The 26571-nt window shown below is 37.1% G+C and overlaps 2 protein-coding genes across 2 annotated transcripts in view; both read left to right on the top strand.

The window, feature by feature from the left end:
* Positions 1–26571, top strand: part of LOC126966700 (uncharacterized) — a 138337-nt gene that overhangs the window by 107196 nt on the left and 4570 nt on the right. The gene's annotated exons all lie outside the window — the stretch shown is intronic.
* Positions 17849–23636, top strand: LOC126966725 (interferon regulatory factor 2-binding protein 2-B). Its single transcript, XM_050810990.1, has 4 exons — positions 17849–18702; positions 20159–20374; positions 20644–20882; positions 21022–23636. Exons 1-4 carry the CDS (start codon positions 18036–18038, stop codon positions 21145–21147), a joined length of 1248 nt encoding a protein of 415 aa, XP_050666947.1. The 5' UTR covers positions 17849–18035; the 3' UTR covers positions 21148–23636.

Raw genomic sequence — 26571 nt, 5'->3', positions numbered from 1 at the left:
CCTCTAAGGGTATGTTCTAGTGGTATGCTTAGACCAAAATGAAATGAAAACATTCATTAAATACTATCTGCAAGTAGATATCAAATTTTTTTTTTTTTTTTAAAAGCAGGCTGAAGACGAGTTACACTTTATTACCTCGTGACAATCGATAAAGCTATCTCATGATAACGCCGCGGGCCGCTATCCCTGATATGTTATCGCTTGTTTTGTGTTTGTCACCGAGACACCTACGCTTAAGACATCCACCTCCTTATCAAATGTTTGACCTCATGGTTACTTCTTAGATTGTGGCTTTACAGCTTAACTATAAATAAATGATATTGTACGTATTTACTGACACTCTTATCTGCTTATATTTCTCCATAGTTACAGCTGTGTTGGATTTTGCAGTAGATTTTTCTTACGGAAAACGAAGAAATAACCTCGCCATGTGTATGTGTGGTGTTCCTCCCCAGGTCTGCTCCCAAGGAACCATCACGCTGTTACGAACTCCCCTGCCGGGTGCTTCAATATAGCTTACTTTTTTTTAATGAAAATAAGGGATGAGAGTAACTAATACGCCCTACACATAACAGTGCAGTGCCGCTCAGGATTCTTGAAAAACCCAAAAATTCTGAGCGGCACTACAATTGCGTTCGTCCTTGAGACATAAGATGTTCAGTCTCATTGCTCAATTTCACTTGCTACGGCGCCCTTCAGGCCGAAACACAGTAATGTTTACACATTACTACTTCACGGCAGAAATAGGCGCCGTTGTGGTACCCATAATATAGTCGGCATCCTGTGCAAAGGAGACTCCAACTTGTAATTTCGCTTACTTAACGTGCAACAAGTTGCTTACCATTACTACTAGGTGACACCTATTCCATATAGTAAACTGTAACACAGGTGATCACATCATCTCATCCTCTCTCGTAACACTAGCCGTGCAGACCTTGATGAAGTGAGTAGGAACCTGTGTTTCATACCCAAGTGTTTCATACCCTTGCGTAATGCAATATTGTAAATGGCATATTTGTAGTTATTAAATGTTTGTGAGGTGAATGGTAAAAAAGGCAAGACACTACTACCGCTTCGGAATCAAATGGCCCTCTGAGAGAAAAGAAGAGGCAAGAAACTCTCCCAGCATGCAGGCTGTCGCTTATATCACCTTGATCTTCAGCTGTGGAGTAGTAGGATTTACGACACAGCCATTTTTCATTAAAACATTTAAATTTATTTATAGATAATGCCTGAACAGTAGATGGGACATTATTATAAAAGTACCTTATATACCCTTAAAGCTATTTTGTAGCTATTATGTATAGGTATTGGAATTTTTCAGGAGTTCTTGATGTGTGAAGCCTCTGAAATTTAGTCAGCTTACCAAATTGTTATAATTCACTTCTCACTTATTTTTTCGCAAGCAAAGACCGTTTGTACAACTAGTAGTAGTTTGTCTGATAGCATAATGTGTACAGTGCGCGTCACGAGCGACCGGCGTGTGTGATAAGCTATCACCCCTGGAACTTTCCACTCCGGATCAGAACTCAACACGAAACGCAATCGTCCTCTGTTCCCCGACGTCCCCGTCACAGCCGGGTGGACGCGTTGTATTTCTCATACTCCCCTTCATAGCTCCTTGTATTATGGAAAAAAAAGTTATTTTTCAAAGTATAAAAAAGCGGTCAAGCGCGAGTCGGACCCGCCCATGAAGGGTTCCGTAGCAGCGAGTAACATAATACAAAAGTTCTTGTAGTTCGTTGTAACGATTTATGACGTATTAAAAAAAATACTTACTAGATCTCGTTCAATAGTTTTTTTACAGTTTTATTATTCTCTTATTTTAGAAGTTACAGGGGACACACACATTTTACCACTTTGGTAGTATCTCACGCGCAAACTATTTAATTTAAAAAAAATTGTATTAGAAACCTCAATATCATATTCGAAGACCTATCTATAGATACCCACTGGAACTGGATTGTGAAAAGACAGACAGAAACAAACAAGAAACAGACAGACGAACATGACGAATCTATTATAGACAAGATTTTTATGCACAAAAGCCTTCTGTTAATTTTATCTAAGCAAGCATTACATATTTTATTAACGATCGTGTTTGAGTTATTTAGTTTTCGTGTATCTATATTAGTTGTGTTCTTGAAGCGTATTCTACTGCTGGACAAAGGCCTCCCCCAAAGATTTCCACGACTATCGGTCCTTATCCAACGTATTCCGGCGATCTTGACCAGATCGTGGGTTCATCTTGTGGCGGGCTACCAACTCTACGTCTTCTGTTACGTGGTTGCCATTCGAGGACTTTACTGCTCCAACGGCTATCTGTCCGTCGAACTATATGCCCTGCCCACTGCTACTTCAGTTTCGCAATCATTTGGACTATGTCGGTAACTTTGGTTCTCCTACGGATCTCCTCATTTCTGATTTGATCTCGCCGGGAAACTCCGAGTATAGCCCTCTCCATTACCCTCCGAACGACCATGAGCTTTCTCGTAAGGCCCATAGTTAACCACACCTAATTAACATAAATTAATAATAGACAATAATGATAAATTTAACCTTTATTCAGATACATAGTAATCTACATCATTTATTTGATATCATGTTACATCGGCAACTGCATTAATCGTTTGTCTCTCGAAGGCGTCTTGAAACGTTTTAAGATTTTTTTTAAAAGCAGGCTGAAGACTCATTTCAAACGTTTTTTTTAATAAGGGACGAGACTAGCAGGACGTTCAGCTGATGGTAATTGATACGCCCAACCCATTACAATGCAGTGTCGCTCAGGATTCTTGAAAAACCCAAACGCTCTGAGCGCCACTACAATTGCGCTCGTCATCTTGCGACATAAGATGTTATGTCTCATTTGCCAAGTAATTTCACTAGCTACGGGGCATACATTACTGTTTCACGGCAGAAATAGGCGCCGTTGTGGTATCCATAATCTAGCCGGCATCCTGTGCAATAGAGCCCACTCACTCCCACTGGTAAAACGTTGTCCATGCGATTCTATTCTGTTCCAGGCCATTTACATCATTTGTATAGTCATCCATGTTTTCTTTTCATATTTCTGGGCTATTGACACTTAACTGTCTTGTTCCATTTTCTCCGCCTCTAAGGGTTATGCCCTGTTCATCTCCATTTGTTACTTCATAGTGTGCGTGACGTTTACCACTTTGGTTTCCAAACTGTTGTGTGTCTTATTTTATCGGTCTTATAACGTAACATTCTTATTTCCATGTTTTTCACTATCTTTTTAAATGTCCAATTATAAAGGGTACAAATACTTAATTCTTTTTAAGGCTCTATTACAATGGCATCGTTTTCTACGAATTTGATACGCACGACTCTATGATACTTGCACAACAGAAACTAAAATATTGACCGAAGGTGCAATTTTGTACTTTTGTACACACCGCACCTTCTCTGGGTTAAATATAGTTAGTTGGTTTGGTTGTGAATTTAATATGCCTTTTTTTATGAATATTATTTTAAATAGATGTCTTGATGTAAGGAAATTTCTCTGGTGAGGACGCTTTTTTGGTGAGCGTTTCGTAGGAAACACGGGCACTAAGAGTCATCTGCGATAGTGATAATGGTACGAAAAAATATTCTACCTTAACATTATTTAACGTATCCCAAACAGCAATAGCAGTTTAACACATTATATAGCCGGTTATATTTCATTCTGGGCAATAAATAGATAGGTTCTTTAATTGTACTGGTATGAGGTCATCTCGATGTTTTCCTTGAAGGCGCTATCAGTTCAATGGCGCCTGCCAGATGCAAAACCACTCGATGGCATACATACTGATTACTAAGTACCAATAGTTGCCCATATGTAGTGTTACAATACCGCATGTACTCTGCTGGTTTCTGAATGGTTCTTCACTAACAACATTATGGTATGAATTGATATTCTGAAACGATTTTCATATCATTTATTACTCATCTGCAATTTTTGATTTTACTATGTAATCAACAGATCAAAATTACAATATATTTTTTATTTATTTTAAGAATTTAAAATTTTACATAGCCGTGGGACTGGGGAGTTGGTACCTAGGATCGTTCGACGCAGTGGAGGACAAAGTGGAGTAATAGGCTTACGTAGAATTCTTAGACTAAATTTATTTAGCAATTTAGGGCAGTCTGTATCTAATATCTATATATATCTAATATCTGTCTGTTGACTGAGTAAAATAATAAGGAGATGACATCAGATGAAACGAAACAGGAGTTTAACGAATATTATTATTTTTTTAAATAAGAAATAGGTTTAAATTGTAAAATAATAATAACGTTAATGCAATCGTCGATTTAGTTGTTTTACAAATTGTTACTTGATTGTATTTCTGTTCGGGACATGGTGCTGTTGTTATCTTAAACGGAAACGATTATCAGTATCTACCTACAGAGCGCTGTTGTCTGTAGCTCTACAAGCACTCGTCTGTTCGTCTGACCTCCGCGGCTTAACGCCTTCCACGAATATGAATTATTATCACTCAAAGGATACTTCTGTCCATTTCCATTATCTATTTCGTACAACTTCGCTCCGAATACAAGATACATTGTCTACAAAGGGTTAATACCATTTATTCATCAGCTCCAGCTCCAAAAGTCAAGCTTAAATAAAAGAAGTGTAAATTTTAATAAATCGCCGAACATTTGGCTTAATTATTTTACAAAATAATAATTATTAAATTAATTTATTTGTATGAATCGTGGTAAGAAAATATGGTAGATGCACAGCTCAATTCGCCAATATGTCGGCATACAAATATTTGAGTGTCAATATTGGAATTTTTATATTTATACGTCATTAATACACATTACATTATATAGATATAATTCAATAATCTTAATATTTATAAATCCAGTGTCCTAATGTTTGTCCCCAGCGAACTCCTAAACTAATGAACGGGTTTTAATGGGTATATTACTTCATGGAGTCAGTTTAGTCCAACTTGAGAGATAGGATAGTTTTTATTTAAATCTGGGACCCATAATTATTTTATTTTTCAAATATTTGTTTTGTATCGATATATCTTCTATGAGAGAAATTATTGTAACACGGTTTGACAGTTCTGCTGAGAAACAATTTCATTATAACAACAGGGAGCTTATTTTACGAAATATATCTTGAATCTCGTTATGAAATATTATTGACGAATTCATAAAAAAAACCAGTATTTTATTTATTATGTACAGATCAACGTTATAAGATATCAGCTAGTATAATATAAACATTAGATTGGAGGCACCTCTCAAATAATAACTTTTATATACTATTATTTTTGGCTAGAGAAATATTTTGAACTATAAGAAGCATTTATTTATGTAACGTAGGCAAGCAAGTTACAGCAAGAAATAGCAGGTAAACGTTTTAGAACGCTTGCCTAAATAAATAAGTAACACAATATATATTGGCACCTATATAATATGAAACATATATTATATAGGAGCCAATCTTGCCGGACGGTATGTTATTAAAGATATTCAAATTCAAATTCAAATATTTTTATTCAAAATAGGATGTGAAATCACTTATTGAAAGTCAAAAAAAACTACCACCCATTCCAAAGTGAATGCCTCAGGCCTGAGAAGAATGGGCGCAACAAACTCAGCGGGCTTTTTTTTTCATCAAAAAATATATGTTTTACAATTAAAGTAACATTGTACAATTAAACTTATTATTTAATAGCCTGAGTGCGGTCACTCCATTCCCAATCTGTGGTATCATTAAGAAAGTCATTTATGTTATAGTAACCTTTACCACACAAACGTTTTTTAACAATTCTTTTGAATAACGTAACACCTTTGTTTGTTGATACACAGTAGAATCGCTGTAACACGAGTCTCAAGGAAAATGGGAATAAATTCTTCATATAGTATTCGAAAATAATAATTAAAACACAAAATAATTTATCACGATTACTATCGTATAATAATAATAATATTGAAACACTTTATACACAAATTATCTTGCCCCAAAGTAGGCATATATAGCCTGTGTTATGGGTTGCAAGACAACGATATATTTAATATAATATACTTACTTAAACATACATATAAACATCCAAGACTCGGAAACAAACATCCATATTGATCATATAAATGCTTGCACCTACCGGGATTCGAACCCGGGACCCCTAGCTTAGTAGGGAGGATCGCTAACCACTCGGCTATACAGGTCGTCGTATGAATCCAATAATAATTAAATTTGATTTCAAACATTTTTCATATCTATTTTAGAATAACATTCATTTATTGTGTATTATTTAAACTGTCAAATATATTATTACATTTGGAAAACGATATCAATATGAAATTGCGTTAAAGGATTTGTGATAAAATTCAATTATATATTCAAATAACAACACTCTTAGTCATTGCAAAGTTAAAAACAGGTAAACCACTGCAATAAATGGCTACAGGAAAAGACACATTAGTGAATGTATTTAATATGTAGGCAGGCTGTGTACCTCGTATTGTAAGTAAACAATAATCGTAGTTAGAAAATGTGTCATCGACAACCTCCTTACGGCCGTTCCCAATATTCAGTCTATCTCTTACTTGAGATAAAAATCTTAACTATCGTTGACTTTTCTGTCCTAATAAACTTATCGATGGTAACTCACCTTATCCGTGCACGCTGTCTGTCAATGGGACGACGTAAAGCTTACCAGCGATATAAAGTTTGTATGGAAATTGCAATTCACGCGTCCCAATATAAGGCGATAAGAATGACTTATCGGGTATAGTGGGATAGCTTCAGATTATTGACAGCTAATTACTGACAGTAGAAGGTAGTAATTTATCTCTATCTGTAGATAGTATATTGGGAACGGCAGTTAGTCCTCATACTATGTGTGATAATACCCTGCTGAGGAACCTTGTATCTGTTAGATCTACTTTATAATAAGTTCTGTTTCGATTCCAAGCGAATTTAGAAAATGGACGAGACTGGAATGACGTCTATTAAAAAATACTTGCTCTAGCGCTACATCGGACATTTAGTAACGGCAGTGCTTTGCCTATCTGCAGTGGGCGATTGTGGTCCACCGCTTATGATTTTTCCTAGAATAAGAATGAAGAGTGAGCTTTTGGATGGTAATGCACCAGGTACAGTAGCAGTAGGCCATCCAAGTGGATCCTACAATTACATAATTAATTAATAACCAACCACCAAGTAATAATGATCCTGTGTTTCCATTCTTACTTAGGCCACGTTTCTTACACTAAGAACTTGGAAGCTGTTGAGCTGCCTCACTGCACGCATTAGGTACAGCCACTCCATGTTGGCTTTATGAGGCCTTTGAGCACGTTTTAATCACAAGACTTCCAAATTATGGCTTCCAAATTATGTAAGGCGTATTTTCACTCGATTTTTGATATCAAATTTATTTGGAACAGATTATAAACGGTAATTATATCTTTTTTTTTTTTAAATACGGGACGAGACTAGCAGTACATTCAGCTGATGGTAATTGGTACGCCCTGCCCACTGATTACAATGCAGTGCCGGTCCGGATTCTTGAAAAGCCCAAAAATTGTGAGCGGAACTACAATTGCGCTCGTCACCTTGAGGCATAAGATGTTAAGTCTCATTTGCCCAGTAATTTCACTAGCTACGGCGCCCTTCAGACCGAAACATAGTAATGTTTACACATTACTGCTTCACGGCAAAAATATCGCATTTCGATTTCGATAATATCAATTTCTTAAAAAAGTGTTCGGCCAAATAATGTTGGTAAATTGACTTTACTACACTTAAAATATATCTCTATATTATACAAGGTTCAGCATCTGAAGCAGCACGTTCTGGTGTCAGTCGACCGGGCTCGTAACCAGGCCAAGGATACTCGGCGGGTGCCGGGTCACACTCGGTATTGATCTGGTTGACGCTCTCGGGTCACCGGACCTGTCCGGGCTCCTCCACTCATTTCATCCAGCCACTCAGCTGTATGGACTATTACTTGCATTATATAATTAATACATGATGCATAGATTAAATTTAGTACAAGATATTTTCGTGTGCCGGATCTCGATCTAGTAGAAGATATTAAAGTTCCCAACCGTTTTTTAGCCAGGGACCACATCGAATTCTTCATTGTCATCAGGGACCATGATGTACAAGAAAATTAAACTGAATCAATCCGTAAATAAACTTAAATCGAAAACTAGAATTTAACATGTTTATTTTGTGTGAAAATACAAATCAATATGATTATTGAGCTTGCATCTTCTGAACAAGTTCAGTAATCCTAATTGCTAACAAATCAGAAAACCCTTGCCCTCATAAATAGGTAGTAAAAAAAAACATTATATAGCGCAGGGAGATTTCACGGATTTTGGTGTAAGAAATTTCCTTTCTACACCAAAACTTCTCCAGTGAATTACATTCAAACGCATCCTTAAAGTTCCTATCATTTTGAAATGTTATGAATTTTTCTTGGATTCTATTACTTCACCAGCATCCATATTAAAAGGGTTTCGAATCAGTTTTTGATCAACTTTAGCTTCTGTATGTATTCTATGTAATCTTATATTTTTGCCATGTTTGCGACATACTTTACCTACATCCTACATAAGCACTTTTAATATCGCAAACAACAGCCGGGACACCTCGTTCTCCTATTATTGATAATCCTGTCTGGAGGAACATTGTACATTCACCTGAGATCCACCAAATACATTTTATATAGGCATTGATTTTGTAATATACCTGAACACATAAGTATTTCATTAACTGGTGAGGATTAAACCCAAAAAATATATTCAAATTCAAATTTTATTATTTAATATCCTGTGGGATGTCGCTCAATTCCCAATCAGTGGTATCATTAAGAAAGTCATTTATGTTATAGTAACATTTACCACACAAACGTTTTTTAACATATCTTTTGAATAACGTAACACTTTTGTTTTGAACATTTTCTGGGATCTTGTTGTAAAAGCATATACATCGCCCCACAATAGACTTACTAACTCGACTTAGCCGAGTAGTAGGCATTATATGTTTTATTCCTGGTGTTAACATTATGTTTATGACAGATTCTAGCAAATTCACTTGTGTGCCACACCATTACATTATCAAGAATATATTGAGCTTCAACAGTCTAGATGTGTATGTTGTCTTGTCATGTTATATGTCATTATGTCCTTAGTTAAATTTAGTTTTATCTTATGTGACTCTTTTTTGGAAGTCAGTGGCAAAATAAGATCAATCAAATAACAAGCTAAGGCGGAGAGTAAAGCTGAGATTACAGATGGAATGTGTGATGTACCTATCGTATAGTTTTTTTAAATTTCTCATTATAAGACAAATGTTCACAATCATTTTGTAATTATCTTGAAGAAAAACTCATTGAATCCAGTTAAGATAAAACTCACTGAATCTTAGCTGGATTCAATGGGTTTTTCTTCCCATTTGCGATAAAGTTGCAAAGTGGCGATTGGTACTTTAATAATTTGAACAATATATTTCACTTGCGCAAACTCTGTCTCAGACATACTTAGTTTGTATGATATAATGCACAGATACAATGTTATGTATCGTGAAGGTTATCGAGGTACGGCGCTCGGCGCTCGGCACCCAGTGAGTGGGATAACCGGGCCAAGGATCCAGAGAGCCGTCAGCCACTCGCGGCTATTGATCCCGCACCCCCCACCCTCCTCCCAGCTCCCTCCTCTCCATATCTGATATCGACTGCAGCTACCTCTCTGGCTATTGTCTGCTGCGAGAGGAAAACATATATGTGCACTGATTTATATAACATAAAAACCGGCTTCCCCAACTAGTTTCGATTATCGTTTATTAATATTATCTTAAGTGAGAAATTATCGCAAAAACACAGCGCCATAAGTACTATAATGTATAGCTTTTGTTAAATTTTCAAGTTTTTTTTTTATGAAAATAAGGAACGTGATGAGTAGCACGCTCAAGTAATAGTAATTGATACGCCCTGCCCATTACAATGCAGTGCCGCTCAAGATTATTGAAAAACCCCAAAAATTCTGAGCGGCACTACAACTTCGCTTGTCACCTTGAGACATAAGATGTCAAGTCTCATTTGCCCAGTAATTTCACTAGCTACGGCGCCCTTCAGGCCGAAACACAGTACTGCTTACACATTACTGCTTTACGGCAGAAATAGGTGCCGTTGTGGTACCCATAATCTAGCCGGCATCCAATGCAAAGGAGCCTCCCATTGGTAGATAATTGTACAATGCTTCGTTTAAGTGTTTTTTTTTTTCACTGAATTCAAAATTGAATTGAGGTTATCGAGTCTATCAGTCTCTACAAATTTATAAAGTACCTAGTTAAGTTAAGTTGCCTAGTGTAGGTACTGCAGGCCTTGATCGTCGATATATAGAAGTTGTATATAAATATTAAATGTTGATCGTTGCTAGCTCATTACTAGAACATCTTATTCCTGTCGTGTGCTATGAAAGCTGCTCACCAATTTTGATGAGGTGTTTAGATTGTGCACGGGCAATTCCTGACACGGTTGCATATCCATTTTACAACTTTATAGTACGGATTAGTTTTTTACCAACGGCTTCCCAAAATGTGTTGTGGTCTCACTTAGTCAACAGCAGCAACAGTCTTTACATTCTTCATTAAATGTACGTAATGGCATGCAAAAGCCCGCGTATGTGGCATTATTATAGACCCGAAAATAACACATTGCATCAACCCTTTGATCGTTCCACATGTACTTACCCGGAACAGATGGTCCGTGGTACCCTATTCATCCCGCACCAATCACATCATTCCCGTGTGATAACAGCTGTCTACGAGACATTCGAAATTCTCTTATAAATAATTGGGTCATAGATACTCGTACAGTACCTCAATATATAAATCTATGTATGCTAAATTACTATTTCGAATGGGTGGTAGTTTTGACATTGAATAAGTGATTTTAAATTAATGAAAAAATGTTTGGATTTGAATTGGTATTAAACTTTTTGTGATTACATTTTTGGTTATCAGTAGAAAATAAATTAAGTATAGTAAATTATTAAATTAAGGTTCCGTTATTAGAATGTTCTAGTAGTACATCTATCTGTCACAATCACATCAATAACGGTATAGTTAGACTAATTTTCACAGTATCTACATTTTAATTTCAGCCTATGTATAGTCGTGAAAACATAATGCAGCAATGCTCTGGATAGATAAAAACTTTTAAAAATTTCCTTATTTTTATTTTTGGGCTAATGCAACGTCTTAGCCGGTTAAAACTGGCAAAAATTGTAGTTAAATATTCGAGATTCAGGCCGATGTCTGGGGAGAATTTGATGCAAATGTGCTTGGAAAACGTAACCGAAACAACTTCCCATCAAGTTTTCCGTATCTTTTGGCCACTAGCAATAACAAACACGCGCCTATTACGACATATTAAGCTGGCTAGCTATCACATCGAGCTGGCTACACCCCAGTCCCTGTCAGTCTGCGCCACACAGATCGATGCCGATGGAGCATGCGCGTCCCATCACCAGATCAATACTAGGGAATGATTTTCGCGTCACCCGAAACCCTTGTTGCATGTTGCGGGGTAAACGAATCCCTACGTTACGATAGGTCTACAACTACATTAGTTACTCTTTTTCTCTTGATAAAGTTGCCTGGTGTACTGCAGGCGTCCATCGTCGATGTATAGAAGTTATATATCGGAAGTTAGATATCAATAAATATTTAATCCTGATCGTTGCTAAGCTCATTACTAGAACGACGTATTCCAGTCGGGTGCTTTGAAAGCTGCTCACCGATTTTTATGAGGTGTTTAGATTGCATTTCCTTTTTAGAACATAACAGTTCAGATCCTTTGTACCCAGCGCCGCAACGAAGTTTTGACGCCTCTTTTTTGCAGTCGGCTAGTGGTTTAACTCACGCATCGACCAAACGCTGTGATCTGCCACTACAACGGCACAGGCACAGGCACTGGAATTATTCAAAGGAAAACAAACTCTGCAATCATTTGGCCCAGACCATATGCCAATGCAAAATTATGCACAGACTTTGTTGTCTGTGGTGCGCGACAAAAGCTATTTGGCATTATGCCCGTTGAAGTCACCAAAGACTTCGATTTCAGTGGAGGGGAGCTGTGCAAGAACGTCGTCAATTGCCGTTTGAACGCAACCCGAACAAATGGTCCGTTTCTACGTTATACTATGAGGTCCGTAGACACAGGCGTAAATGCGGACGTGGTCTTCAAAATCTAGGCGCAGCAAGAGAGTAGAGAGGACCGTACCTTCCTTCCCCCCCCAACGAACACACATAGCCCTGTATGAGGCAGAAGATTATGCTCAAAGTTGTACCCGGGGTATGTCAAATATACATCATATACTGGGTACGGGTATCTGGAGAGGGGGCGACCGGGATTATCTCAGTCAAACTGTTTTGACTTGATGGTGATAGGGATGAATGCAATAGGGTTGACCGCTCATAGACTGAAGAAGTACTAGAAGAAAATAACAGAAGAAATATTATTTTTAACTAATTCTTTATCCCCTGGATCTTGGCTTTGAATAATCAAAGAAAACTAAGTTATTTTTAAAAATTTCATATCTGTTTGATAAATATTTTACTCCAATATCTAATCTCAATATCTAGTACTGATATCCATCCTGTTACTTTTCATTAAAATTATCAGACAACGGCGGTTGATAAAACTTTTGAAAAATAAAATGAAATTTGTATCGATTTTTTTTGTATGGTTGAACGAACTGATAAAAGCAGATATTTATTATTTCCCGTTTCTATAAAACAAGTTGATGTCTTACGATATAACTGATAGCTAATTTGCAATCAAAATAATAGAAACCAAATACCACCCGCAGTCCCCTCCATTTGGTTAGTGGGCGTGCCGTAGCAATGGCTAACCTGACATTTTCAAAGTTTCATCCATGACTATAAGAACGGACATTTGCCGCTACTGCTTATTCAATGTATAAAATGGCTACCTAACAGTGCCCGTCCTTGACCATATCCCCTTTGTAATTTCAGAATTTTGCATGTTATTTGCGAAGACGTGTACGATCATTCACACCACCCAAAAGCCTTTTTGTCTACCTATTTCATATCAATTTGTAAAGATTTGAGATCGAGAAATTGTCGCCATTGATAGCATTCTTGTGTTTCAAGAGTAAGTTAATGAAATTTGTTTCCTATTCGTTTCCTTTGAGACATTGTAGTAAGCAGCGTATTGCACCACCCGAACCCTTATATATTATCTTGTAAATTCGATATTTTCAAGTATTTTATTCTCCACCAAGTTGATGTAGGGGCTATCACAATACTTACTAATGAGCTCTCGAAAGCGCATGACGTCACGAATCAATACTATCTCCACTTTACATAACCCTAGTGCGGGGTGGGGTGGGGTACCCTCGACTTTGCATTGTTGCCGAGTTCATATTATAAAGTATTATTGTTTTGCGTATCGACGTGTATATATATCATCGTTATAATATATTTCAAGGGTTTTAGATGTGGATTGTGCTTCTACATTAGTTTTATAATTTAAATCAGCAGGCAGACTGTAGTACTGGAGCGATACATTTGTAATGCGTTTTGCTTCTTACCAGCTCCAGGTAACAAACTACATATTATAAAAATATTCATGCACATAAATACATAAAAAATGTCTCTATACTTAGTTACAACTAGGTACAGCTTGTTCGCGCTACTTGTAGTGTGTCTATACTAAATCCAAATGATTAAACATGTTGATATCCAAATGTTTTGAGTTCTCTATTATGGATTTCCGCAAAGTAACGCCTACTTCAATAAATTTTCTGAAATATATTGTATAAAATTGATTTTCCGTAGCATATTATGCCAGTTATAGGTAACTTATTAATTAGTGTTAAATGAAAAACTTTTAACAAAAATTGCGTATTTAAATATAAACTTAAATACTTACGTACATACTTAAGGACAAAATGATTAACGGACACATTTAATGGTTGAAATATTAAAAAAACAACTATTTTCAGTTTAATAACTCACAAAATGAAGATAATGTTGAACAGTGTAAAGCTTTTTTTTAAATTAAAGCCCACAGATTAGGATTGCAAGAGATCGTAAAGTTATCGCGGTGTACTTTACAATGAAAATGCAGACCGGCTGGCAGACTTATTTCAAAGAGAGGTCGATATTCTTTGTATCCCATGCAATGCACACTTGACAATATCTTTGAGGGGATACATTCTTCCTACTACTTCTACTCCTACATTCCGAGGAATGTTGATCAGCTCAAAGATATTGCTACAATTACAACGGCGTTACTGAAAAAAGTTCATATACACACCAGAAAGGGCTATCATTTAGAATTAAGATGATATAATTAAAAAAAACTGAAGTTCCTAACTAAAAGACCGTAGGTTTAAGTGTATCTATCCGATTTATATTTATTTACTAGAATATATTTGAATTACGCACGTTTTATGACGCCACCTATATAAATATAGAATGTCATAATTTTAGTGTTTAACTTAGCACCAATTTCAAAATGAGGAGAAAATTTTAGTCACCTTGTTTTACAGCAAATTCATGTTTGAAGTCAGCTTTTTGTATAGTATATTTTTTAAGTAAGTAATTATAAATTGAACGTTGATGTGAGTGTGTGTAATATAGGCTGCAGGTACTGTGTGTGCGGTCGGTGGTTATTAGTGTGGGAAACGTAAATAAACATTGACACGTGGTATGGGAGTGGTCGCATGCGCCGTGCGCCCGGTACCGCCGTCAGCTATCGATCCATCCACTCACGTCGTGGTCCTTCCGTGGCAGCTTCGGGATCTTCCTTCTGCTGCATAAAAGTGGCAAATGACGAGATTTATAACACACACTAGTTCAATCGTGATGGGGATAATAGAGTATTACACCATTTTCTTAATAACTACTGTGTACTCTGTGGTGTGACCGTGTGATTGACTGCATAGTGCACTCTGACATTTTGACAGCTGATAGAAGGTTTAAGCGTCAAAATATAATGGCGGCTACCATTAAAGTAATAGGACAGATCTAATAATATATAAAATTCCCGTGACCCGGTGTTTGTCGCCAAACTCCTCCAAAACAGCTGAACCCTATTTGTATGAAATTGATATTATTATTTATTTTTATATTTATATTTTTTTGACAATTTTTTTTTAATTTAATTTTATTATGATTCAGCATAGAAAATTACATTAAGAATTTCGCCCTTCTACGATCTACAACTATTTTTGTATCGCGATTTTTACGTTATTCTGTTCCATCCACAAATCCGCAAAAGGGTTGCAAGATGGCAATCGAATACAATAATTGTAGCATGATAAATTTGGTAGGTCTGAGAATCAGTCGTCATCTATTTTTATACCCCAATAAATTTAAATTATTGAATTTCTTTTTATCTATACTTAATATTATAAAGCTGCAGTGTTTGTTTGTTTGTTTGTTTGAACGTGCTAATCTCTGGTACTACTGGTCCGATTTGAATGATTCTTTCAGTGTTGGGTAGTCAATTTATCGAGGAAGGCTATAGGCTGTTTTTTTTTTCAAAATTAGGGATCCGTAATAAAATTGCTATTTTGTAACACAAGGTGTAAAATCGAAAACCTATTATTGCGTGCGCTGCAAAAACTATTGACAATAGAACAAAATGATGTACAGGCTATAATATAGGCAATATTTTATTACTTATAAAACTATCGCGTGAATTATACTTTATATGGCACAACAACGTTTGCCGGGTCAGCTAGTTACTTTATATGGCAATACAACGTTTGCTGGGTCAGCTAGTAATAAATTAAATTTTTTAAATTAGTTATAAAAATTTAGGTAAGTAGGTATATACTTTTATTTTTTCTCATATAATATACCTACTCTATTGTATCTACTTGCTATAGTAGGTACACGAGAGTACAAGTAGGACCCTACTCTGTTATGGTGATAGTGTTAGGATGACGAATATTATTAGAACTTGTAATATTTGTAGGTATTTAAGTTGATTGTTATTATCGAAAATAATAATTATAAAGCTGAAGAATTTTTTTTGTTTGGTTTGATGGCGGATTAATTAATTAGCTTTGTATAGGTATGATAATTAGATTTATCAGGAATACCATATGCTTATCTTATTTATTGTTTACTATAAAGTAGCCATTATATTAAGTGCCTACCTGCTAAGACAAAAAAGTATAGGTACCTACCCAGTTGAAACGACGGACAACCTAAAAAAAGGTAAATGAATTTTATATTGAGTATTATAATATTATGTTAAAGATAATTCAATTCTTTGTTTCATACAACTTGTATACTAACTATTCGTATAATATACCTACTTTTTAATGCACACATTACAAATACATCTAAATAACATTAACATAGGTACTTACCCAATCCGAATAACATAATTATAACTCAAAAAACACTCAAATCTCTAAAATGTCTGTTGGTTAAACAGATTGATTTATTTTTTCTGCACTATGTTTATGCATACAAAATAATTTAAGCCGTGTGTCTCTATGGTGTACCTATGTAAGTACGTACCTATCTTTATGTCAATCAATAAGTAGGTACATTGTGTTGGCGTCATTTTAAGTTACCTACTTGTTATATATTATTGACTTTATTATGTACTTTGTACGTACTGACTTTTTCCTGTTAAAGATAAAGCATTTTGTAGGTATATAATGAGCTTGCTAATTAATGTAATCTAAATTTATTACATACTTAGTTAAATGCGTCGGGTAGGTACCTTTATCTTGTAATTTTATAAACCTGTACTTACAAAACAGGCAACAGAAACAAAATTATAATATACTCAATACAGATTATAACAATTTTCAGAAATGTTATCACAGTTCATTTTATTTCATCCGCTGACATAACTGTTCACATTATTGGAGCGCTCAGCGCATACAAAAAACGATCTTTCTGAATTATTATTAAAAACAACAAAAACAACGAGGCACACTGCGCAGCATGTCCGCGCTTTATGCGACGTTGCCGCTCCGTTGTGAGTTAACTCGTCACGTGACGTCACGTCTCAAGATGGCCGCGGTACCGGTTGCGTGCCCCGCTCCCGTCCTCTAGCCGGATTCGTTCGCGTTACTTGATAATAATAATTATTTAGAATGCAGCCGACTTGAGAGGAAACCAACTGCAAATGGATTGAGAACGAAATGCGTTGAAGTTGAACACAATGGTTACACGATAGGGCTTATTATTACTAGTTGAACATTATACTCTTGTGTTTACTTTCACACTTTTGAAAATTTTACCGACTTCAAAAAATATTTTTGTTAAGTTTATCTTATACCTAATTTAAACGTTGAAGAAATAAATATATACTATACTTAGGAATCAATTTTTTGTTTCAACAAGTATAAATTATTTATACATATTATATTATCTATATCTATTACATTACAACACGGACAAATAGAAATACAACATTAAATTTAAGTTCATTTTTTTTTTTATTTAATAAGAAGTCAACAAAAACCGTCTGCATAACTACCTATATATTAATATTACAAAAAATATCGATAGTCTATTACTGAGTTTACGGAATAAAAATATTGAAGTAGGTATGTAGTACACGTGGACAGGCATTTTACGTTGTTGAGGTACCTGGTCCAGTGGTAGTGAATATTGAGTATTGACTATATTACCTATAATGAGCAGTGGAGAGTAGCCAGGAGCGGCAGCGGGGGGTGCATCCGCGTCGGGCTAACGGCTTGTCCCCAGCGCGTCTGCGCTGACGTCACCGCTCGATAATGGCCGCTGATGCCGCGCCCGCGCGCCGCACCCCGCACCGACCCCGCAGGCGACCCGCCGAACGAGCTACCTCAGTCTCTCTCCGACGCGCGACCCACGCTAGTGCCTCAACATAACTTTTGAACGTTGCTAGTGTTACATGTGATACAAGGAAACCAATAATACCATGGTGACTCTGATTTGTCTAATAATATAAATAAGTGATATTTTATTTCTGTAGTGATTTATATCGTACTGTTATTACTAAAACGACGAGATGTCGGTCATGCAAAAGCGGCAGCACTGTTATCTCTGCGATTTGCCTCGCATGCCATGGGCAATGCTACACGAATTTTCCGAACAAGTGTGCCGCGGATGTGTTAATTATGAAGGTGCAGATAGGATTGAAGTTGTTTTAGATACCGCCAGACAGTTAAAACGAGCACATGGTTTTCAAGAAGGACGTGGACCTACACATGCAAAAGGTTCGCACCGTGGTCCTCTAGAGGCACATCAGAACGGTGTGGAGAGTCAGTCCCGAGGACAGCCGGCCCCACCAGCACATCACGCGCCAACTGCTGGCTTTGCGTTGCATCACTCACGTCCAACTGCTAGCGCTGGGCTATTAGCTGAATATGGCGGCCGAAGAGATGACCACGAAGGACGAAGACTCGCACATCTTCCTCTCGCGCACCTACCAACGCACGCCGGTGCTCGGCTCGCATCCGGATTGACTCTCAAAAGACCTTTGGACGATGATGATCATCAGAATCACCAAGAACCAGCAAAAAGGCTTCTGGAGGAACATTCCAGGCCACCACTAACCCGTGGCGAATCTCTGCCGGCTGTTTCATTGGCCGCACCTTTTGCTCCTGACCGTGTGTTCAAACAGGAAAAACACCCCTTACGTACACCTTCCTTCGATGCTACTTTCAAGTCTAACGGTAAGTGTGTTTAAAATATAGATTTCGGCTTAATAATACTATTAGCATCAGAAACTTAGGAAATTTTAACTGATTCAATTTTCAAGTGGACCTTTGTTTCCGTGTTCTAAGATTTAAAATATTTTTGCCACTATTTATTTTCCCTTTATTCTTAGTGTTAGAAATGACATCAAAAAGAAGTCTAAAGGATTCAATTTTGAGAAAATAAATGCGTTTTATGCCTTTATCCACATTTTCAAATGACTTTTGCCGACAGATAAAATTTACAAGGGTTTCTTTACAATTTACAAAAGATTTTACCCGGTCAATAGGAATATTATTAAGACTGCTTAAAGATTTAAGACTAAATATGATTAGATACTATTTGCGCAATGTTATCAAAATGAGTATTGTTCTCTAATGGGTTTCTACACGGCTAGGTAGATGCATTAACTTGCTCCATAAATACAAAACTGGTTCGACTGGTTAGCGTTCTCGAAAGCGTGCTAGTATCGCGGCCTCTCGCACACAACCAAACAGATTACAGAAGAATCGTACAAACACCCACGTCTCACGTAATGTAAACTCCGCTTCTGGCGTGAATGCATACACGATGCGCGGACTGCGGAGCGGCAACCTCGCGTGACGACATTTTCGCTCGCGTACGTATACATGTAGATAGGCCGTCGAACGAAAAAATACAGTGCCTGCCTACGCTTGGCAGAGTCGCCCGACCACATTCCGCTGGCGAAGTGTGAGTAGGGAGTCCACAACGACACTCCACTCGCAATCAGCCGACGCGGACGGCCAAAAAGGTCACCGCGTATGACGTCACTGTTACCATATGGTTGCGCCTATACTCGCATCAAGAAACAACTCATTAATTTGATGTTACAGGTTACAGTCAAATTATGCCACACATCACCAATTTATTCTTCCATAAGCAAACACAATCTAAAATATGTAATGTAAACATTACGAACAAGATGTCTTCATTTCGTAACCCACTGGTTCTTGTAAATTAAGATTATAATGCGTAATATAGGTATTATATCCAGAAGTGGATGCGATAATATTATGAATTCAATCGGAAATATCCCAATTTGCGCCGTTTCGTACAGCGATGAGTTCAGGAACTAGAAAGTTGTTGTTGAAGTGCATCGCAGTCACCCCTCGCGCCCGACCGTCGACAATGACACAGGCTGCGGGCCGCTGCGCACTCTACGTAAGCGTCTATTACCACACGTTGCTATTTATAGGTGGACGTGTGTGTGTTTACTATTGCGGCCCCAGCGCCGCCCGGCCACGGCAGGCGATGTGTCATCCATGATCTCATGTCCAGACTGTCCCGAATAATGTTTATTGCAACAGTAGCCTACTATTTAGCCTACACTGAGTGTTATATTTCCGTTGTTTCTGATGTAAAACTATACATACACTACTTTTCTGCCGATACTTTGAATGAATAATGTTTCAGGATACGGAAGCAGCGCCCCCCTCACGAACGGGTCGGCCGGGTCTCCGCCCGCGAGCGCGGCGGGCGGCGGGGCCGGGCCGTCCCCCATGGCCGCGCTCATGTCGGTGACGGACACGCTGCCCCCGGGCTCGCCGCGCTCCGCCGGGGGCTCGCCGCCTCAGCCTCCCCCGCAGAGGTCCGCCAGCCGCTCCAGTCAGCACTCTCCAAACTCGTCAGGTACGTCGATTGTTCTATACTTGATCATATTGTCACTGACGCTCATTCAAAATATCGTTTTAAAGACATTCCGTCTTTGCCGTAACGTTTATTGTTGACTCGTGCGGGCGACCGATCGCCACGTCTGCGTCGGCCGTGCCTGGCGCCCGACGACCGCCAGCGCCCCGCGCCCGCACTCAACGGCTCAGTCTGTCCTTTACGAGTTGTCTTGTGCCCTGCGTTTGTTGCGATTGGCAGACGGTAGCTAAAGTGATGTATCCGTCCGACAGGGTCGAACGGCGGGCGGCGGTCGTCGGGATCGCGGCACGTGTCCTCCACGACGTCAGTGTCGTCGACGGAGGCGGGCGAGGGCGGTGAGGCCGCGCCGACGCCCGCGCCGCTTCTTAAGTGCACGCTCTGCCAAGAGCGCCTCGAAGACACCCACTTCGTGCAGTGCCCCAGCCAGCCACATCACAAGTTCTGCTTCCCGTGCTCCAGGGACTCAATTAAAAGACAACAGGGATCAGAGGTAAGGTTTTGTTGCCTGTTTTAACTTTTGATTACTATTCTACACGAAGCCGAGGACCAGAAATAGGTCTTCTTCAAGATTCATTCATATTATTAAAACTGACGTTTTATAGGATTTAATTTTTTTTTATCTTTTTCAGGTTTACTGTCCAAGTGGTGAAAAGTGTCCGCTGGCAAACTCGACAGTCCCATGGGCCTTTATGCAGGGCGAAATCGCTACAATCTTAGGCGAGGAGTTCAAACCTAAGAAAGAGCGGGAGACCTAGGGCATCGTTCTGCCGACTCGATCTTTATCACTTGTCCCTCTCACTGTAAACTGATCAGGGGAGGAGTGCCAGCCGGCCACGTGCTAGCGGCAGACGCGCATCGCGTACTTTTCTCGCGGGTCGGGCCCGAAGGCCACCGCGGCCAGAGCACTTCGTGTACATACTGTTGTAAATATTATAATCGTACTCATAGTCGACACAAGTCAATCATTTGGAATTGAACTCCGCCTACTGTCCAATTTCTTGGTCAGATGTAGCCATGATGGAATTGCTACCTATCAAGTCGATACGGCCAAATGTATTCATTGCAACATAATATGGTACATATCCATTTTTTATTATCTTAAATGAATATTTTATACCAAAATGTTATGGACCATCGTAATGTTCTAATTTTTATACTTTTTGATCTGAGGACATTCTCGTTCGAGAGTAACAGAAGCCTGGCTATAGTGTTGGTGTCGAGAACTCTTCAGGTGCCATTGTCTTAGTTACCTTTAGGTTTGGAGCCAAAATGAACTTGGCATTTATCAATGTGATTCACAATACGTGTATTCTCTTATCCTCGTCGTATATTAATGATCATGACATTATGTAGTCCGTTAGCGACTGTAAAGATATTGACACTTATTACATTTATTGGAAGTGCATCATTCTTTGTACAGGTTTTAGCGCTTAATATGTAGTTGCATGCGTAAGTTATTGAATATTCTATTATTGAACACAAATATTTTAGAGTGGCTCGAGTTCCGTTACTGTATTATCTATTTGGCGACACGTTTGGCCTAAAACTGTTGGGATCTTTACGTTTTGTATATTTTAAGATTATTTTTTTAGGATTGAGAAAATTAAATTCGATTAGGAATTTGTTACGCTCCGCTATTTTTGAGTTGATTATTTTGTAAGTTTAAGAATGTTGTGTCGGCTGCAGTATTAGCGAGGCGCCTGCGCATGTCGTCACTCGTCAGTCGGGAGTCGACACGCACCTAGTCATTTTGTGAAATGTCAAACTGATCCGCGGACGCCGGACGCGCGGCTCTCATAGGAACTCTTAAAACTCGCTGCTATTTGTATAAAGTGAAGTAATTATCATTATATTATGATTGTCATATTGTTGTTACATCTCGTAGTGTGTCAATTTCGAAGGCTATCAGATGGCGAACACTGAACAGTCGTTGTGGACTGGTATTGTGATGTGTCACACGTCACGCGGACGAGCGTCCGTCTGCGTGTTCGTTGTCACGTGTCTTGTAGTTAGTCGCTTGTAGGCCACACTCATACTATTGTATTCTTATGTAATACAGCAATGCATGTATCTTGCGTCACATCCGTTAGACGAGTCGTGACCGTACTTTACTTTTTATATATTATGTACCTATGTTCAATTAAATTGACATGTCCATTATTTATTTTAGATTGTCTGTACATACTAATTTGAACTTTACTCTGTAAATACTACTATCTATAATTGTACATACTTATATCTAATAATTGTTTAGCCGCTAGTTTTTCAAGGCAATCGAGTCAGTATTAATACTATGTACTGTGAGTCTTGTAGTTATTTATATAATTTTCAACTGCTTTCATTCGCAACAAACATACAAAAATTGTACCTATTTGTTTCCAAAACATCTTAATTCACAATTATTTTAATTTAATGTCTATATTTTATGTAAATCACATAATTTGTTTCCAGAACGTTTGTCAATGTTTCTCATGATTTCTGTACAATAACGTTTTCTGATAGATTCGAAATTGAAAGGTTAATTGTCTGGACAAGTTTCCCTTTGGTTTATGTTACATATTGTGCTATCATTTTGAAACAGTCAGAAATACTGGCAATATTCGATATAGTGTTACTATTGATATCTACATCTTTGTCAAATGTATGCCACACTTTATAAAACAGTCCGTAGGTAATGTCTTAAATACCTACAGTAGTTCTACCGAACTAGTACCTAATCCTTTTTGTAATGCGTCTCTAAATATTTCAGGCTCATAGTGCGAATCCATATTTTAAAATAACTTTTTATATAAGTACAGTGATTGCATACATTCGGTATATGAATGATGGTGGTCTGTCTGTATGGGCTTGATGTCGAATATTGACAATAGCTGCAAATGGTATAGTTTCAAGACTTGGAAACTGGACGTAATTCCAGAAAAATGTTCCAAACCACAATCATGTCGAAATTGAGTTAAGAACACAAAACTGGTCACGTGATTCATATTAACGGACTGACAAAAAATGGCAGCCCTACTGTAATAATTCTTTAAATGACATCATGACTAGTAGCCCAACCCACATGTATGGAATACACTAATACTTATTAAACTTTAAACACGAATTCCTTAAAATGTGATGTTTGTGGCTTGGAACGTTTTTCAGATACTACGTCCAACTATCTTATTGTTAGTAAAAAGTGAAATGCTTTGGTTAAGATGTTAATGTAAGTGTTGGTGAATTACAATTGATGTGATTTTGTAAATTTTGTTTTATTAAAAAAAAATCCGATTAATGGGTTTAGTTCCTGTCACTCGCGAGAACGATATTGGATCGTTATTTACTTTTTGTGTTAGCATTATTATACAATTGTTAAAGGTTCTGAATGTCAAGATACAGAGGTGAGAGAGCTGATGTAGTGAGACAGGTGTTGCTTGCAACGGTGACACAGTGTTTCTGTCACCAGTACTTGTTCTTGCTCGGCCATTGAAAGGAGCGCTCCGATCAAGTACAATCGAAATAATGTACTAGTTCGGTATCGTAGTGCTATTAGTACACTATAGTACATTGATCGATAAAGTTTTGCGGTTGATATATGATTTTCATTCATATTTCGACTGTCATTATAATATTATTACACCCAGTATATATTCACTGTAATAATCTTCTAACTATATAGTTAAGAAATTACTAAAAATAATTTGAAAAAAAAACACAGTAATAATAAAATGGCGACCGCGCAACATTAAAAAAGTTAACTAAAGTAGCCATAGTTATACTATTATATATTATTTGGTATAACTGTAGTTATGAAGTCCTAATCCTTTATAAGTAGAACAGCTAAGTGAGAGGACCGCGGAAGGTATAATTATTGTCTTACTCTTATGTCCTACGCTTCGCGCCTCTGATAATGATTCATAGATCTCGTTCACCGTTGCATTAGTCAGTCCGAGCTCAGTCGGTACTGTACTACAATGTACTAGATGAACGAAGTCCTATCAGCTGAAGTAATAGTTCATAGTACAAGAACTATGTATGAGTCACTCATCAGCGACAGTCTCTTAATTCAGAGCAAGCGGATGTCCGCGTTGTATGTGGGAGAGTAAATGAATTTCGATTATCTTTATTTACGAAAAAGAAAACGATGATTTGTTATGTTACCAATATTGACGAATAAATAATAGTTAAAAAAAATAAAAAACGCTTTTTATAGAAAACCGAACTAAAAAATAGAAATTCACTCAACACCTGCACTATCGATAATACATGGAAATTATATAAATGAACAAGAAACTTATTTTGCAAATTGAAAAAGGAATAATTTTATTAAATTAATGCATTGTCATCGGTCCTCGATAAATCTACGAAGTTTTAACAAGATCTAAGCATTTAAAGTGGGTCAAAATCGCGCCCAAATGAGTCGGTTACAAACAAACATACATACAGGTGAAGCTAATAAAAAGCGTGTAAAAAGACATCCCTTTAAATCAATTTTTATAAAGCGAAGCTGGAATGGTTAAATATTTACTGAAACCATTTTATATTTAATTTTATTTCGGTAATTTTTTTTGATCTTTACATATAAAATCCAAGCTTCCACTGCCCCGGGTTCGGAAGAAGCGTTACTGCGTCGCGTGCGCATCTCATCAGTGTAGGTGCAGGTAGCATCAATGTTGCCAGGCAACACCTTCGCAGGGCCCTTAGTTGCCTTTGAAAGTAAACCTCTTTTGTTTTATATAGATGATTTTCGAATCGTGTGTGGCCTACAACTTTGTTCGTTACTGATGTATTGGGTTCACCAACATAAAATTTACAGAAAAGCTGTAATAACAAAAACTTAAAAAGGCTGAATATTTTGAAGTACTAAGTGCATTTTATTTATAACATCTAATTAAATATATTTGCATTAACAATAGTGATTACCCAGATATCCATATAATATACTCTCTTTAAGACTCAAGCTGAATTGAGGCTCATTGTACTACCTACCTACTAATATAATCCACCTGCATGGATGTCAAAACGAAAAGCTTATGCATTAATTAGCTGACCCGACAGACGTTGTTCTGTATATAATAAATAAAACAATGTTTTTTTTTTATGAATTTGTCTATAATATATCATTACATCAAGAATTACTTCGTAAAATATGCACCCTGCTGTCGTAATGAAATTGTTTCACAGCAGAACTGTCAAACCGTGCGTCAATAAATTCTCTCATAGAAATTATGTATGGACACATCAAAGGAAAAACAAATTTGTTGTTTTTATTTAATTCCGTGCATTTTCCTATTTATTCATTCCTTTTAAACCTTCTCTGGACTTCCCACAAATAATTCAAGACCTAAATTTTCCAAATCGGTCCAGCCGTTCTCGAGTTTTAGCGAGACTAACGAACAGCAATTTATATATATATATATTATTAATAATAGAACAGATAAATAGATTAACTTCACCATATCCACCAGACCTCCATACAATCCATAAAAAAAAAAGCTATGAAGATTAAATCTTAATGTCAGCTTGACATTGCCAAAATTGGGATGTGTTGCAAAAAAATACTATCTTCAATACAGTAAGCTATCGTTTTAAAAGACATATACAATATCTTTTAGATCTAGATTAGTGTATACCTTCAAAAAAGGGAGTACACTTTTCGAAAAGGCTGGCAACACTTCTGTGATTCCTCCGGTGTTACAGGAGAATATGGGCGGCGATAGTTAACCGGTACGCTCGTTTATCCTCCTCTTCCATAAAAAATACCTAAATCATTTTAGAAATTATATTTATTTAAAAGTGTGAGAATCAAGAGCTTATTGAACACAATGATTCTGTAATTCAATATTTTGTTTAGTATCATTTAATATTTTTTGAGTATTTTATTTTAAATAATAAATGGATTGTTACCAGAATATTTATTAAAAAACAAAAATAATGCACCCAAATTAAAAAAAATCGATATGATATATATGTGACGCATTTTATAACAAGTACCTAGGTACATAATTTATGATCCGCGAAAAATCAAAAGTAAATTCAGTTTTTGGCGAGATGAGTAAAGCGAAGAGCTACTTCTTGCAATGTATACAAAATTGTTAGCAAACTCTTATAAAACTAATGCTGTGTGTTTTTTTAAGCAATTAAGTCTCACTAAAAAATCCTATTCAAGCCAAATAAATACTGTTACAAGTTGGTACAGC

This window comes from Leptidea sinapis, chromosome 11 (genome assembly GCF_905404315.1).
Source record: "Leptidea sinapis chromosome 11, ilLepSina1.1, whole genome shotgun sequence".
NCBI lineage: Eukaryota > Metazoa > Arthropoda > Insecta > Lepidoptera > Pieridae > Leptidea > Leptidea sinapis.
This window is presented reverse-complemented; position numbering and strand designations above follow the sequence as displayed.

Excerpts from the sequence above, each read along its gene's own strand:
- LOC126966725 (XM_050810990.1), top strand. The coding sequence starts at position 18,036 with ATGTCGGTCATGCAAAAGCGGCAGCACTGTTATCTCTGCGATTTGCCT. Across the intron at positions 18,703-20,158 it reads TGCTACTTTCAAGTCTAACG|GATACGGAAGCAGCGCCCCC; the intron begins GTAAGTGTGTTT and ends ATAATGTTTCAG. Across the intron at positions 20,883-21,021 it reads AAAGACAACAGGGATCAGAG|GTTTACTGTCCAAGTGGTGA; the intron begins GTAAGGTTTTGT and ends TATCTTTTTCAG.